This window comes from Lepidochelys olivacea (assembly GCF_965140295.1).
Source record: "Lepidochelys olivacea isolate rLepOli2 genome assembly, chromosome: 6".
Taxonomy (NCBI): domain Eukaryota; kingdom Metazoa; phylum Chordata; order Testudines; family Cheloniidae; genus Lepidochelys; species Lepidochelys olivacea.
The window spans coordinates 122,068,390-122,085,935 of NC_140416.1; the positions used below are offsets into that span (position 1 = coordinate 122,068,390).

The 17,546-nt window shown below is 48.2% G+C and overlaps 1 protein-coding gene across 4 annotated transcripts in view; it reads left to right on the forward strand.

Annotated features, from left to right (window-relative positions):
- Positions 1-17,546, forward strand: part of TXNDC16 (thioredoxin domain containing 16) — a 79,699-nt gene that overhangs the window by 50,698 nt on the left and 11,455 nt on the right. For all 4 annotated transcript variants that reach the window (XM_084630816.1, XM_084630815.1, XM_084630814.1 and 1 more), the window contains 2 exons: positions 2,500-2,668; positions 9,912-10,048. In XM_084630816.1, coding sequence (XP_084486942.1) covers positions 2,500-2,668; positions 9,912-10,048 — 306 coding nt within the window. The remainder of the gene's footprint in view (positions 1-2,499; positions 2,669-9,911; positions 10,049-17,546) is intronic.

The following is a 17,546-nucleotide window of genomic DNA, read 5'->3' on the forward strand; positions in this document are numbered from 1 at the left end:
TCCAGATAACTGCATTCAAAGGTCTTTTTAACGTTCCTTTTGTTCTGCATCCAGGAAGAGCAGCAATCCATCCCATTGCTAAAATTCTCTCTGGGTGAAAAGTGCCTGAGAATTAACAGAACCAGTGATGTAGGATTGCAGCTGGCTTTGCCAGAGGCTTGAACGTCCATTTGAGAAGACATCAGCCAAAGGCCACACATGGGTTGCACAGAGGAGTTCAGAAAAATGGCATTTTGGACTAAGTGGAGGATCTCAATAACCAACTTAAGCAAGAGTTTAATTGAGTTCTTGAGATTCCCCAAAAAGAATGGAGTCTGGTGACTGGGGGAATGTATTTTGCTGCGAGAATAGTAGAGGTTTTAGGAATGACAGCTGTATCAGGGCCTCAGTTCCCCTGATCCAGCTGAGTTTCGATTGGCATGATGTCTACTCTCTGTGAAACAAGAAGGAGTTCTGCTGTGAGAATACACATGGGTGGACGCGATGGGCTATACAAACCTACACGGGCCAGAGTCTAATGAGGCTCCGAAGCATGGGATTTTCAAAAGCACCTAAGTGACTTAGGAGCACAAGTCCTTTGGCTCAGCTCCTCAAAGGTATTGAGATACCTGACTCCTACTGAAATCCAATGAGATTTAGGAGCCTAAATGCCTTGGAGGATCTGGGCCATTGTGCCTTTATGCAGAGGTAGAAGCCAAAAATTAGGCTCCTGTTTTTGAAAACTTTGGCTGTGGGGAATTTAATCTTTGGAAAGACTGAACACAATGAGAGTGGGGAGTGAATTCCTGGGATCCAGAGCTTTTAGGGAGATGGGTATCTCTGATGGTTGGCAGTTGGACACCAGGGGAAGGGTCCCTACTAGTTTGGAAGTGGTGTATTGTGTGTGTGACTGCTGTGGGTTGCAGATGAGGAATCTAAAATTCCCGGCAGCTTGACTAACCCCAGTGACCCTGCACTGGCTCTGTGACATAGCACATGTGTAGCTGAACCCTGGATATTGTTTGACTCGAAAGCTTTGTTTATTTTATTTTTTTTACATAAGAGTTCAGCCAGAAGTTCTGCAGTGGATATGACAGTACGTCAGAGGGGTTGAATGCTTATTACTTGTTTGTGCTCTGGGCCCAATCCTGGACGGAGCTGAGCACCTGCTGAGAAGAGCTGAATCTGAATATGACGACTGTATTATTAAAGGTTGCCAGGAGCTGCCTTACAGCGGTGACTCTAAACCTTTCCAGACGACTGTACCCCTTTCAGGAGTCTGATTTGCCTTGTGTACCCCCTAGTTTCACCTCCCTTAAAAATCTACCCGCTTACAAAATCAGACATAAAAATACAAAAGGGTCCCAGCACACTAGTACTGAACAACGGCTGACTTTCTCAGTTTTACCACATAATTCTTAAATAATTCGGCTGGAATAGAAATATTGTACTTACATAGAGCAGTATAAACAAGTCATTGTCCGTATGAAATTTTTGTTTGTGCTGACTTTGCTAGTGCTTTTTATGTAGCCTGTTGTAAAAGCAGGCAGATCTCTAGATGAGTTGATGAACCCCCTGGAAGACCTCTGCGTACCCCTACTTCCACTGCCTTGAAGAACATGCTGGCTGCTGGTAAATAAACATGGACTGTAATATCTGTAGCTGCTGCATGAATGTTTCTCTTCACGTTGCAGATTGCTGACAAAATGGCTCCATTGCGATCCGGGAGCCCAGTTCTAATCTGATGCCACGTCCTCCCTTTTCTTTTAGCACTGAAATGATTTTGGGGCGGGAGAGGAGTACCAGAAGATATCCAAGATTAGAGCTATTAAATAAGACAACTGGCCAGTTCTGACGTTGAGGGGGACGTACTTGCATCTTGCAGCTCCAACAGCTACACAAGCCATTTGTCCTTTGCTGTAATGTTTTGACGTCACCTTACTGTCTTAATGGCATTATAACCCCATGGTTCAGAGCTGACTGTCATGTCTTCTGTACGTACAGTGTACACGGTGCAGAAAAAGCCGCAAGTTAACACTCCACTGAACGTGAAACTGCTACCGGCGTTTCACTGAGTGGCATAATGAGCCACACAGAGGAACCAAAAATGAACCAAACATGCTGTGCTAATTAATACATTGGCAGACAGGGGAACAATAGTTAAACTGAATTTTAATAAGTTCCATTGCAATTAATTTATTATTGGGATGATGGATGGGGTTCATTTAGGGCCAGATTCTGATACACTTGCTCACACAGACTGGTATCTTACTATGCGAGGAGTCCCACTGATTTCAATGGCAGTACTCCAGGACTAAGGCACGGCTCTGCATGAGGAAGTATATCAGAATCTGGCCCTCAACACTGCAGTTACGGTAGGTCCAAAACCAAAAGGATTTCTAACAGTTAAATACCGACAAATGCAGTAATATCCAAGGACTCATTTGGAAAGCGCTCTGCTAAATAATTCATCTTTGACTTCTCAAACTTTATTGTAAATATTTTTGTTTTCCGTCACAGGAACCCAAGGAATTTCGCTTGCCAAAGTAAATTGCTGGGACTGGCCTGATGTCTGCATGAAGCAGAATGTCACTCAATTTCCCATTACCAAGATGTATGAGAAGGGAGCAAGACCACTGACTTACACTGGCATGCTTGGAACAGCGGAGCTGCTCAGATTCCTCAGGCTGTGAGTGTCTTGTTGATGCCAGTGTCATTAGTATTTCAGCTTGACATTTCTGAAGGCTCTTTAGTGTCGCAGAACCGTAATCCATTTACATAGTAATAGTTTGGAACCTAATTTTAGTTTCAACACCAGGCTTAGAGTTTAGCTGGTAGGTCTGGAATGAGCTTAACAACCTTCCACACCTTTTCAGTGTCAGGAAACAACTTTTTTTAAAGGTTACGTCCATCCACTGGTTTGACTCTCCCTGTCACAATAGAGAGACACCTTATGTTTGTTTATTGTTTGGAGAGTCATGACCTACGGGCCTCCAAACTCAGGTCCACAGGAGCAGTCATGCTCCAACCCTCCACTTGGCAACCTGCTGACAGCTCCTTACCCAGGACCCGTGAAGCCTATGCCCAGTTTGAGGCTCTGCCCCTGAGCTCCTATTGGCAGAATTCCTGAGCAGCTGATTGGTCTGCTGGCCCTACTTAAGCCAGCAGCAGTAACAGGAAACTGTCCAAACAACTGGGATCCATCCCGCTCCCCCAGTTTGACTTCCCGGCATCTGACTTGTGGTTCTGATATCCATTTTATCTTGTGCCTCTGACCCCCTGGTATCCTGATCCAGCCTGACCCGACTTGTGGTTCTGATCTAAAGTTTGTTTTCTGCTTCTGATCTACTGGTATCCTTGACTCTTGTCTCATGACTGTGGACTCCTGCTCTGACCACTAGGTCTGGCTGCCCACAACCCAGCCGTGACCACTTGTTTGGACCACAGTAACTGCAGGGCCAAGCCCGGTGCCCACGACCCAGCCGCACTGCCACAGCCACTGGAAGCATAGGACTCCCCTGAATGGGACCTCCTCTTCCAGGTGGATACTCAGGCACTGCATGTTGCTCAGATGATCAGGGACAACCAGAAGCTGCAGGAGCAACTGAGGCAGCTCAGCACCGCCAGTGCCACCTGCCATACCCTGGCATGAATGGTTCAACGGGAACCGCAGGCAGTTCCAGGGTTTCATGAACCGATGCCGCCTTCTGTTTCTGATGTGTCCCAGAATCTATGCCTCTGACCAGGCCAAGGTGGCCCTGGTAATCAGCCTGCTGATACGAGAAGTGTTAGACTGGGCCTCCCCCGTGCTAGAAGATCATAGGCTGGTGCTGTCGAACTGGGTTGCCTTTCTCCAGCTAATATCAATCATCTTCAATGACCCACCCTGAGCTCAAATGGCCGAGGCCACCCTGAGGAGACTTCGGCAGGGGCACAAGGCACAGCGGCCTCCTATGTGGCACACGTCCGGATACAGAGTGCAACTAAACAGTGCAGCTGTACCAGTTCCAGTGGGGGCTTGCAGGAAGAAATCAAAGACAAACTGGCCTGGGTAGAGATGCCTGCGGGCCTAGACACCCTTGTGGACCTTGCCAACTGCATAGATGAGCAGCTGTGAGAATGAAGAAAGGAGAAAAGATGTTCCCTGCAGTTCCTCTACAGGCCTACTGGGACGTCACCTTCTGTATCGCCCACCAAAGCTGTGCAAGCCAACCTGCCTCATCAGCGCCTCACTCTTGAAGAAAAAGAACGGCGCCGTCAGTGCCACCTGTGCTTCTACTGCAGCGACCCTGGCCATGTCATCTCGACCTGCCCAGTACGAGTGCCAAGCAGCTTGGGGAAACAAGTCAGTCCAGACACAGTGAAGAGAACCGGCCTGGTCCTTGAGGGAAGAGAATTTCCCTGTACCCTAGTCTTCACTGAGACCCACCCTGAGCCCCATCCAGGGGCTTCCAATTTGCAGGTACCCCCTATCCAGCTGCGCATCCTGAGAGATCTCCAGCAGATCCCCCTCCAAGAGACCCTCATCGATTCGGGAGCAGCAGACAATTTTGTGGATCCAGCTACAGCTCAGACCCTACAGATTCCCCTGCGACATGAGGCCACACCGGAGATGATTGGAACTGTTGATGGCTCTCCACTGTCTTTGGGTCCTGATGTGGAGGAGACTGTCCCCCTGGAGGCCGTTATTCAGGGACACAGAGATAATTAGATCTGGAATGATCCATTCTGCACATTTTCCCCTGATAGTTGGCGTCTCCTGGCTAACCCTTCATGATCCCCTCATTCATTGGTGAGAACAGAAGGTCACGTTCCCATCAGAATTCTGCTGATGGTGCGGCCAGGGACCAGGAAGGGTTGCATCCAGGCCCAAGAAGGTTCAAATAGGTATAGTTGCCCACACTGAAACACCTACTCGGGGAACTGTGGAATTCTCCCGCCCCCCAGTACTGCAGCTATGCTGATGTCTTTAAAAAAAGAATGCAGAAAGCCTCCCCCCACATTGGGACTATGATTGTCCCGCAGAACTCCAGCCAGTGGTGAAAATATCGTTTGGGCGGATCTACGCAATGTCAGAGCCTGAACTGGTAGCGTTACGAGGACACCTCCAAGAGAACCTGGCCTGGGGGTTCATCTGCAGGTCAACCTCACCAGCCAGTCCTTTAATAAAAAAGGACGGCAGCCTCCGCCTCTGTGTTGATTACCGATCCCTAAATCAAATAACAGTCCAGAACCACTAAGCACTATCCCTTATCTCTGAGTTGTTGGACCATGTGGATGCTACCCACATATACACTAAACTGGATCTCCAATGAGCTTACAATCTCATCCATATCCAAGAGGGGGACTGTCTTTCAGACCTGCTATGGACAGTTTGAATATTTGGTCATGCCATTTGGATTGACTAATGCCCCAGCAACATTTCAGCACTTCGTTAATGGTGTGCAACAAGACCTCCTGGGCCAGTTTGTAGTTGTATACTCAGATGATATATTGGTCTTCTCAGATGATCTGAACCAACACACCATTCACATCTGTACAGTCCTGGAGAGAATCTGATATCACGGTCTATACGGTAAACTCGAAAAGTGCGCATTTGATCAGACCTCAACTGAGTTCCTAGGTTTCATCCCATCCCCAGCAGGAATCAAGATGGATCCACTCAAGGTCCAGGCTGTCTGCTACTTGGCAGCCCCCCCCACAACGTGTACAGCCTATAACGTTTTCTAGGCTTTGCAAACTTTTACTGGAGGTTCATCTCAAATTTTTCTAAACAAGCCAAGCCCCTCACTCCCCTGCTCTGGAAGAATGCCCAGTTTCACTGGTCGCCTGAGTGCCAGCACACATTCAAATAACTAAAGCTTGCATTCACCACTGCTCCACTATTGGCCCACCCAGACATGGCACAAGTTTTCATTGTGGAAGCCTGTCTCTAGCACACCGATTGGGGCAGTCCTCTCCCAGAGGCACAGACCCAAACAAATATGGCATCCTATTGCCTACTACTAGACAAAGCTTACCCCATGCTGGGCAAAACTCTGGGATCTTGGACAAAGAGTTCATGGCAACTAAGGCTGCCTTTGAAGAGTGACACTACTTGGAAGGGGCCTGTTGTCTAGTCCAAGTATTTACTGATCACAGGAACCTGGAGCACCTGTGCAGGGCTAATGCCCTAAACCATTAACAGCTCTGGTGGGCCCTAGTCTTCTCCTGGTTCAACTTTACCTTGATCTACCATCCAGGAAGTAGAAATGGCAAGGCTGAAGCCTTGTCCCAAAGGTATGGCTCTGACCCATGATGCTCCTGTCCACAGCCAGCCAATGTTCTCAGTCCCATAATGTCCTTAATGCAACCCACTGCCAGGACTTGCTGATTCTCATCCACCCTGCCTCTGTCTCTGGAATTCCACCTGATGATGTGGCCATTATTGACCAAGAACCACACAACACCCAGGAGGGGATCATGTTCATAAGGGACTGCATCTATTTCTCCCTTCCTCTTCCCTCCCTCCAGACTGGCGAGAGTGGCAGTTCTTCAACTGTGCCCACAACTCCACCCTGCCAGAATACTTGGGGTGATATAAAACCCAACGATTAACATCCTAGTACTTCTGGTGGCCCGGTATGTGCTCCACAATAGAGACCTTTGTTGCCTCCTGCCAGGTGTTTACCTGCACCAAAGTACCACACCAGAAACCTCTGGACACCCCATTTCAGCCCTGGGAGGCAATTTCCTTGAACTTTGTGGTAGAACTACCAGAATCCAGCGGTTTCACAACCATCCTGACAGGGGTGGATCAATTTTCAAAAATGGCCCACATCATTCCCTGCACGGGTTTAGCCTCTGCAGGGGAAAATGCCCGGCTCTGGATAAACAACGTAGTCATCTTCATGGCCTCCTGGATCACATCACCTCCGACCGGGGGCCCCAGTTCACTGCCTGCTTCTGGTACAAGGCCCTACATCTATTAGGGGTCTACGTGCACCTGTCCTCTGCCTACCATCCTCAGTTGAGTGGCCAAATGGAAAGAATCAACCAAATCCTAGAGCAATACCTATGATGCTACACTAATCACCACCAGAATAACTGGTTTACACTATCCCATTTTCCAAATTATCATATAATAATACAGAATATGTATGCATAGGCCAGAGCCCCTTCCTTGTCAACTATGGGTACCACCCCTGATTTCACCCACAACTATCAACATCCTGCCCCAACCTCTTGGCCTTTGACCTAGGTCAACATGTCCATCACATCCAAGAAGAGGTGAAGGGACACCTTGAGAAGGCAAAGGAGGACTACAAAAAGTATGTAGATAAGCATAGGCAACAAGGACCCACCTACTCTGTAGGACAAAAGGTATGGCTTTCTACAGAATTAACAGACCCTCTCGGAAGCTATACCACCAGTTCCTTGGCCTGTACCAGAGTCAACAACAAATCAACCCATCACCGTTGAGTTCCAGCTCCCTAAGTCCCTTAAAGACCACCCTATATTCCATGTCTCACCTCTAAAACCCTACACTGAGAACTCATTTCCCCAACAGACCCCAATCACTACCTCTACCAGTGCAAGTACACGGTCAGGAGGAATACGTTGTCCATGAAGTCCTTAATTTCAAGGTCAAGTGGAGTAAGTTATGGTACCTGATTGACTGGGAAGGTTGCGGGCCCAGAGATATGCACTTGGAAGCCAGCTGAGAATGTTAATGCTCCTGGCCTGGTTTGAGCCTTCCATAGGAGTCACCCGGAGAAACCTGAACCCATGTTGCCTAGAGAGCGCCCCTAGGGGTGGGGGAGATGTCATGACTCACAGGCCTCAAATCCAGTTCTGTTGGAGCAGCCATACTCCAACCCGTCACTTGGCAGCCTGCTGACAGCCCCTTACCCAGGACTGACAAAGCCCAGCCCCAGTGTGAGGCTCCACCCCTGAGGTCCTATTGGCGCAGTCCCAGAACAGCGGATTGGCCCGCTGTCCCTATTTAACCCAGCAGCAGGAACAGGAAGCTATCTGACCAACTGGGATCCACCCTGCTGTGAACTGTGTGCCTTGTGCTCCGGCTCCTCTTTCCCTGGCTTGGCTTCCTGACATCCCAACCTGGCTTGACTCCTGGCGTCTGACTTGTGGTTCTGCTCTCCATTTTCTCTCCTGCCTCTGACCCCCTGGTATCCCGACCCAGCTGACTCTTGACTCCAGTCTCGTGACTGTGGACTCCGGGTCTGACCACTAGTTCTGACTCCTCACGACCCGGATGTGACAACAAGCCACAATCTTCTGCTGTTAGTTACCTGGGCCGTGATCCAGGAGGGCACTTTGGGTGAAATCCTGTCTCCATTGATGTCAGTGGCAAACTCCCATTGATTTCCATGGAGCCTGTAGGTCACCCAGTGTTTACACACACACACGTGCACATGCCTGTGGGCTGCTCTAAGTTTTGCAGGCTCAGGGCCCACTGTGCTGTAAGGATCACTGGTGTGCAGCGTTATCCAGCCCTGCCCCCAGAATACCCCTCCTGCTCCTAGAGCAGACCCAGGAGGACTGGCATAGAGCCATGCTGCAGGAATCCCATTGTCTTCACTGGGGTCAGGTTTTCACCTGTTATTTTAACCAGGGAGCAGCTCCATGGACTTCAGTGGGCACTGGATGAAGTCCCCGGTGCAGATTGGAAGCTTCCAGGATCCTAACTCTCAGAAAAGACGATGCAGTGTGAATCTGACCCATGCCCTTCCTGGCTTGTGGAACAGAGCCATGAACAACTGTTGCCACTCCTGAAATAGCTGACACCTCATTCAGAGCAGGAATTTATCCTTCCTCCTCCAAACACAAGAGTCCACCCAGCACTAAAGAATCCCAACTTGGATATTTTAATCCTAGCCAGCTACCGCCCAGGATCAAACTTGGTGGGCAGAGGAAATTATTTTGGGGCGTTTTCAGCCATGATGCTGTCTGCTTTGATTTGAAGGTTCACACTCACAATTGGTTGATCAGTCCGTAGTCTAGGCATACTCTTGGATTCCTCGCTGACGCTGAGCTCTGACACTACAATGGCTGTGAGTAACCCTTCCTACCATCTCCGGTTGGCTTGGAGACTCCATCCCATCCTGGTGGATGAAGACCTGGCCTCCCTTATTCATGCCTTCATCACCTCTTGGCTGGACTACAGCAGTTTGCTGTACCTGGGCATGAAACCTTCAGCTCTTAGGAAACTCCAGTTAGTACAAAACACTGCAGCGCATCTTCTCAGCAACACAGGCTGCCGTGAGCCCATCAGACCTGTTCTCTGCTCTCTATGCTAGACTCCTGCAGAATTTCAAATCCAGTTCATGGTTTCAGTCCTTATCTTTAAAGCGCTTCATGGCCTGGGCCCAGGTTACCTAAAAGACTTAGGTTACCTTAAAAGACTGTTTAAAGCTCTGGGATGAAGAGCAGAATTGCCAACCATGGTCTTATGGCCCAATGGTGCTCTCAGCAATCAAAGTCAAGGCTCATCTGTGCAGGAGACAGAACTTTCTCTGGGGCAGGTCCGAGCCTGTGGAATGAACTCCCATGGGAACTAAAGACCATCACAAGCCTCCCCACTTTCTGCTCCAAGTGCAAGGTGCATTTCTTGACCTTGCCCTCTCTAATATAAACACAGAGCAACAGGTATGTTTAACGAACAAAAACCCACCCTACCGAAACAAGATGCTCCACTCCACATGCTTCTCCCTCTGGGGAGAGGGTAAGAGAGCAAACCCATGACATGCGTAGTCATGATACAGATCAGCTGTCCCTTCCCAGAAGCCAGTTGGGATTTTCCCTGGTGCCTCTGTCTTCCGTTGCTCTCTCTCTGTTGTGGTTTTTGCTTCTTTAACAAAGCTGCATGTTTTGTTTTTTTTAAAATCATGTTGAACAAAGCAATCCCCCCTGGCTTTCATTCATTTCTCTAGAAGCAGCATTTCCTGCCCTGTGAAGCTGACCACGATTGAAGAAGTGGACGATTATTTAAGTGGGGAAGTTTATGCCGACTCGTCATCATACCACAGCACATCAGTTCTGGGAGTATTTCACCCTAGCATGAAAGAAGGTAAACATGGCACTTTGTGAGAGAGAATACAAGGTTAGCAGGATTAGGAGCTCCTATCTGGTACCTAAAGATGAGGATTTCTGCCATTTGAGAGGAACTCATTGGTTCCTTGTTTGTTAAATGATGTAACTGGACATATGTGTTCACATTGATTATTTGCAGTACGGTAGTGTCTAAATGAGAGCACAGACCCACTGTACTATTGCCCGTACAACTAGTGGGAGACAGTCCCTGCCCTGGAAAGCTTACAGTCTAAATAGACAAGATGCATAAAGGGTGAGAGAACAAACAGAGGTGAAAGTGACTCATCCAAGAAGCTGAGAACAGACTCCAGATATCCTGAGTCCTAGTTTAGTGCTTTGTCTACTGGACCAGTCTAACTCTCTGTTGGTGTGCTCCTTCAGTTGATCTCCAGTCCCAACAAAGGCTGTTCCAGAGAACGAAGCCCTACACCCCAGTTCTGCAAGCAGGTACATGTCGGATGACTCTTGTGCCCTGGCATTGACTTCAGTGGCTCTCCACACTGGGACACAGGTCCATTCACATGGCTCCCCTCTGCAGGATCGGGGCCCTCCCTTTAGAAGTTTTCTAGTGATCTTTTTCCTGTAGGTTCTGGAGCGAACCTGTTAATGATGGTCTGTTGCTTGTACTCCAAAGGAAGCGATTTCCACACGCAGGCAATAACTCATTTCCTCTCTCAGAGCAAAGATATTGAACTAAATTACGGCCCTCCAGAGAGAGAGAGCATGGCTGCAGAGGTGGAAGATGTACATGCAGTGGACCGCATGTATTCCTCATGTAGCAGAGCTCTGCGAGACAGGATATCCAGCCAGAAAGGAGTAGCCAAGGTAGCACCGCAGTGGGGGTATTGTAGGTAAAATGGAGATGGCACTTTCCTTATCAGCCCTGTGTCCCACAGCTCTTAATATCCCCAAGACATGCACCTTCTGGGATTGAATATTCTCCTGCTTAATGGTTTTTTCCAGCCTGCTTCAGAATAAAGGCTGTATGTGCTGAATAGGGTTAAACCACGCTTGTTTCTTGGGGATTGGCTTGATTGAAAGTCATTCACTATAATACCCCCCTGTATTCCAGCCCATGCCTCCTCTCCTAGCTTGGCTACCCTTAGGGCTTCTTCTGTGGGGCCTTTGTCTTGGTACCTGGCACACTCTTTCAGGCTTTCACACTCTCTTTAGCACTGTGTAGGCTAGTGGCTAGAGCACGGGCCTGGGACTCAAAAAATCTGGGTTCAATTCCTAGCTTAGCCACTGGCCTACTGGGTGAGCATGGGCAAGTCACTTCCCCTCTTTGTATCTACATTTCCCCATCTATCTAATGATGCAGTCCTCCTTTGTGAAGTGCTTTTAGTTCTACTGATGAGAAGCACGATGTAAGAGCTAGGTGTTTTATTATCATTACCTGGAGGACCTCTCTTTGTATGCAGGGTGGCGTTACATGGGATTGGAAGGGATGTCCTGGCTCATTGGGTCCAGGCTCCAGCTGTCGCAGGCAGCCCCAGCAAATAATCTCATTAATAAACGTATCAAGTTCCTCCTTGAAACCTGTTAGATGGTTTGTTTGCCCACCAGATAATCTCTTGGTGGGTCTGAGTTACCCGAGGATGAGAGAGATGTTTGCACTGTTAACACAGTGTTGTTTGGATTCTTGTTGTTATTTGCATGTGGGTAACTCAAGATCAGTCTTAGGGGTTTGTGGTTTTTTTAACTCTGCCCTTTGTCAGTCCACTGTCCTGAGAGGAGAATGCATGATTTCCTTGTGAACTCAAGTACCGGTGGTTTAAAAATAACAGAGTGCTCAGTTACTATGGCCACAAGTAACCACCTAGATTATTTTCCTTCCCTTCCAAATGTCATACTGAGCTATGATACACCAACTCGGTACGCGAGACAAGGAAGATGGGTTTGATTGGGTGATAAGTAAGAAGGAGCCTTGGAGATCAAACCACAACTGTAGATTGTGCGTGTCAAGTTTTGGTGTGAACTCTGCATCATGCTCAGCTTTACAAACAACCACCCTCCTTATCTTTCCAAGCCCTGCAACAAGTGGTAAACCATTAATGCTCATGGCAGAACAATCTCTCATTATGTGGCTGCAGCTGGGTACGCGCCTCGTGGAATGAGTAAGTTATGAGAGATGCAGTAACCTGCAGCTGTAGGGCTAGCAGAAAGAAGTGAGCATACAAGTGCATATCAGGCCCATCTTCCTGTCCCACACCGGCTCCCGGTCAGCTTTTGGTGCCAGTTTAAAGCCTTGTCCTAATCTTCAGCTCAATTAATGGGTAAAGCCCCAGCTAGATTGAAGAGTTTCTCTGGGACAATGCAGACCACAAATATAATGACAATGTGCGTGAGAGCCAAGGACAAAGCATTCTCCGTTGAGGGGATCTAGCTATGGAACAAATTTCCAGGGAAAACCAAGGTCCGGCCAGTCCAAAGACTGATGATCTCAAGGAAACGCTACACACCCTTCCTCTCCAAAAAGGCCTTCCAACTGTGAGAATGCCATTCCCCGCTTCTGCCAAGCAAATCTCAACCAACCCACAATCCGCCCAACTCCTGGAACAAATGAAACCAAAAGTACGTTAATAAATTTTTAAAAAATCAAAACCAAAACCTACCCCAAGCAGAGCTTCTACCCCATGAAGGGAGACATGCCAGTGGCTCTGTGAAATCCACAGGGACTTCACTGTTGCTATTAACTTTACATGGAAGGTGTCCAGACACTGTACTTGTGGACAGTGATATTAAACCTTAAGCTAAATAGATAGGACAACTGAAAATTCCTGGTGGTCATCTTACTTTACAAGCTAAGCAGGCTTGGAAGTGGGTAGTGCTTGGACCCACTGAAAATCTTCGGTGAGGTGTCGGTGGTTACTCTTAATAATTGTATATGCTGAGGGCTCAGGGTCAAGAGGAGGGGTAGTGAATCCGGTGGCTATGACTGCACACGCAAATGAGTGGGATCCACTGGCTAGTTAGGCATCTTACAAGCCATTGGCCCCCCAGTCACCCCATTTGTGTGTGCAGGCAGTGGGTGCACAATTGCACATGCATTCTTTAGCATGGACCTCCAGCATCTGCCTTTAAACATGTGATCCTCTCTCCCGGCCGATGGGAAATAATACTCTGCGCTGACGTTTCCGCAGGTTGAGTTCTGCTTCCGTTTTCTCACTTGGTTCCCATGAACCCCATCCTACCCCTTCCCCTCCTCCATAACCTGATCTCTGCAGAGGGGCTTCCAGGAAGTCTGAAGAAAGGATGGGTCTGCTGGCACAAGTGGTATCCTCCTCTCGCACCTTCCCAAGCCCCACGGCAGGATCCATTGGGTTTCCATCCTCTCCGTCTGCTGATGGAGAGGAGGCCATCTGGTCCATGATGTTTCTAAATGGAACCAGCCCTGACTTTAATGTGAGAGACTAAAATGACTATATATCAACCCGGAGAGGGGAAATGGGCAGGCATAGTTCCCTCAAAAACAGCTCAAGAAATAGCCAGGCTCGCCATGCCCCAGTCAAAGCCAAGCTGAACATCACATCCTGTCAGTTACCTTCACCCAGCTTGGAAACCTGCGAGCCTCTGCCCGTGGTTGGAAAGCAGAAAGAGAGAAGCTTTGCGGCTGGGAAGGGATTCTGGGAGGCAGATTGGTTACATCTTGCTCCATAGCACTCGTTTCTGTACTGCACCTCCAGCTGGCTTCAGTTACGCACCCGCACAAGCCACGCTCTGACAGAAGGGGGTGAAAATGTGTCGAGGGCACAACGTGAGTGTAACGGAATTAAAGACATAGGGCTGATCGGCAATAGTTAAGGCACAGTAGGGTAAATAATAATGGTATTTAGCACCGCTATGAAGCCTGATCCAAAGCCCACTAAAGTTAAAGGAAAGGCACCTATTGACTCCCAGGGGTTCTGGATCAATTTCATCAGTAGAAACTAAAGCATTTTTTATAATGGCGGTGGGCGCTGCCATCTCCATGTTAGAAACGGAGCACAAGGCCCAGCTTTCCAAAAGCCGCTTCTAGCTTTGAGGGCATCGGGGCGGGGCCCACAAATCGAGGCCTTCAAAATGAATGGCTGCCTGCAAAAAATGTGGGATGGGCCCGACATTGCGGAGCAAGTCAGAAACAGAGCAGGGGACAGATCCCAGGTCTCCTGACTTGGGGGAAAGCTCGTTTCTTTGCTTACCAGAAGGAGGACGTTTTTCTCATGACACTTTTACTCCAGAAAAGCTTGGCTTTTCCAGGACCTGAAGTTAGACTAACAGGATGTCCAGCTATAAACAAAAGAACAATCAATGCACTTTCAATGAAATTGTATTATTAGATTACCATTCAAGCGACCAAATAAGTGTTTTCCTAAGGGCTTGTCTACAGGGGGAAATGTACCAAAATAGTTATAGTTATTTTGCTCTAAATTTCTGTGTGAATGGTCTTATTCCAGAATAATTATTCCAGTATAACTATTTTGGCAAATTTCCCCATGCAGACAAGCCCATCGGGACATCTCTAAAGAACAGGGACAGAGAAGTTTCCTGGAAAAATTGGGGGCAATCACATAGAAGATTAACTTGGTTTGATACCAAAAGTTGGTTGATTCTTTAAAGATACTGGAAATAAAATGCTCTCTTAAATACTGGCTTCATTGTGTAATTAGGAAGCACCTGTAAGACTCCTAGCAGTGTTTGACAAAGTTCCTGGCTCACTGACGGCTAGTTAAAACACTGCCTGACTGCAGGGTTTTCAGCGGGCCTATGGGAAGGGGATGAAGGGCTTATCGGCCTGCATGCAGCATTGAATCTGAGGCCAGTTAATGGCAGTCTTTCCATTGACTGCATTGGGTTTAAGATCAGGCTACTTGTGAGGACTGAAGTCTGAAGGGAGCTAGAATAGAGGCTGAGAATGCACCTCAACATGTGTGCTTACGGGGTGTGTCTACACTGCAATAAAACACTGTGGCTGGCTCGTGTCAGCTGACTGAGGCTCACGGGGCTCAGACTGTGGGGCTATAACATTACAGTGTAGACGTTCGGGCTTGGGCTGCAGCTGGAGCTCTGGGAACCTTCCCCCTTGCAGGGTGTCAGAGCTCAGGCTCCAGTCCAAGTCTGGACGTCTAAACTGCAACTTTAGAGCTCCGCAGTCCGAGCCCTGTAATCCTGAGTCATCTGACACAGGTCAGTCGCGGGTGTTTTATTGCAGTGTAGACGTACCGAAAGGGGTCTGCAGACACTGGAGTCCTGGCTTGCACAAATGCCATCCCTGGAGTCCTGCTTAGTGTTGTCAGGCCCAGGAGTTCAAAAAACATCAGTCAGGTCCCCAGAATCATAAGGTTGGCTTAAAAAAATCAAGAGCTTTCTAAAAAACCCAATACATGTTGAGTTCTCTTGATTTCCTGTCTGGTGTTTGAGCTTGGAGGGGGGGGTGTCACCTTTTCCAGCTTTTCTCTGCACCCCTGAGGACTAGGGTTTTTATTAAAAAGTCAGTGCTTTGCTGAATTAAATGATACTTCTCTTGTCGCAGCCTTGGTCTGTCTTGTCAGTTTAGCGACTGTAGGCTCTTTGGGGCAGGAGCTCTTTTGCTATGTCTTTGCACAGCATGGAGCCCCAATCTCCGTAATTCTTCGACCACTGTTGTTATTATTTATGGTTATTGTGGGAAAGCCCAGGAGCCCCAGACAAAGGCCATGACCTCATTGCAGTAGGGCACAGACCAAACGCAGAACACAATGATGGTTCCTGCCCCATTGATTCTGGGCTGCAGCCATAGGCATAGAGGGGATTTCTGGGTGAGGTCCTATGAACTGTAGTTGCAACCCTGCAGCCCTGATCTTTCTTGGTTGGAACCTCTAGGTGTTACTGTAATACAAATAATGTGGAGTTATCCGTTGCTTTGGATATCACCCATCGCCTTGGAAATGACTGCTGCGTCTGATGCCGTGTTTTAACCGCATTGCGTGATCACAGAGTAGGCGTTGGCTGGGCAGTGGTAAAATGTTTGTTTAAGCTGAAACCTCATGAATCGCAAAACCAGTAAGGAGAGTTACAGACAAAATCTGAGGGTTGCACAGATTTGAAAGAGGAGCCTGGCATGCGTCCTGATTGGCGCAGAGCCATGAAGTGGGGTATAGAACAAAACACTTGTTACAGCTACAACTCGTCTTTGTTTCTCAGGATAATGTTTTAAGCTATGTTTGATATTTGAGCCAACAGCGAATAACAATCACAAATCTGCAGTGAGGTGTAATTGATGCCAGTGCAGTTTATTGTGCCATGTCTCTCTTACAATACATTCACCTCCCGTTTATGATCTTTCAGGAGACTTACAAATATAGCACCCATAAAACCTACGGGGTTGGTCGTGGAACTTTTCCATTGCTGTAGTGAAGAGTCACGACAGTATTTTGAATTTACAAACAGCTGACTGATGTCTAGAGGTCACTGCAACCCTCATCGAGAGGCTAGACATACTGCGTTCTGAGTTACTGCTGGATAGAGTATGATTTCATAAGACACGGCTGATATTTGGGAACTTTCACTACTGGATCATGCTCAAGGTTTCTTTTTCCAGTGAAACTTTTTGTAGGACACAGAGCTCTCTCCCTTGGCAGTTACCGGTACTCTCCCTGTTGTTCCAATGTACTTTTATTCTAGACAAGCATCAAAGCGTTATCGAGGGCCGTAGGTGTGAAGAGTTGATCAGATTCTGGGGGAATTAAAGCAAAACCCAGTTTAACATTTGCTGAATCTAGACCATGATTTTTTGGGTAGGGTTCATTATCTCATGGAGGAGCCATGTTAATTTCAAGGCTTCTGGTTCCTACAGAAAACTCAGCGGTTGCCACAGTGATCACTTCAAAAGGGAACTCCAGCAGTGGGATAGGCAGACAGCTCTGGCTTCGCCTCAGACAGCCCCCAAAAGGCTGAGGCTCAACAGAGGCACACGAAAGAGGGGGACGATCCAGGCCACAATGTGGAATTCATTGAAAATCTGGTTCAGCTGAGCGCAGTCCCAATTCAAGAAAGTATACTCCTTGCCCCTGCCTATGTAGGACAGCACTTAAGCATATGCTCAAGTCTCAAGCACCTGCTTAAATGCTGTTCTGAATAGGGTTAGATTTAAGCACCTGCCTAGGTACTTTCCTGAATTGGACTATATGTTGTGACAAAGTTCCTCCTCTACCTTGGTGGGTCTTGCGCTTATTGGTGGATTTGCTCGCCTCAGAGATTCATGGCAGCCCTCAGTTTGGCTGTTTTCATGAACCCACAGTCCAGGTCGACTCTTCCTGTGTCTGACCAGGAGTTAGGAGGTTTGGGGGGAACCCAGGCCCGCCCTCTACTCCGGGTTCCAGCCCAGGCCCTGTGGAATGCAGCTGTCTAGAGCGCCTCCTGGAACAGCTGTACGACAGCTACAACTCCCTGGGCTACTTCCCCATGGCCCCCTCCCAACGCCTTCTTTATCCTCCCCATAGGACCTTCCTCCTGGT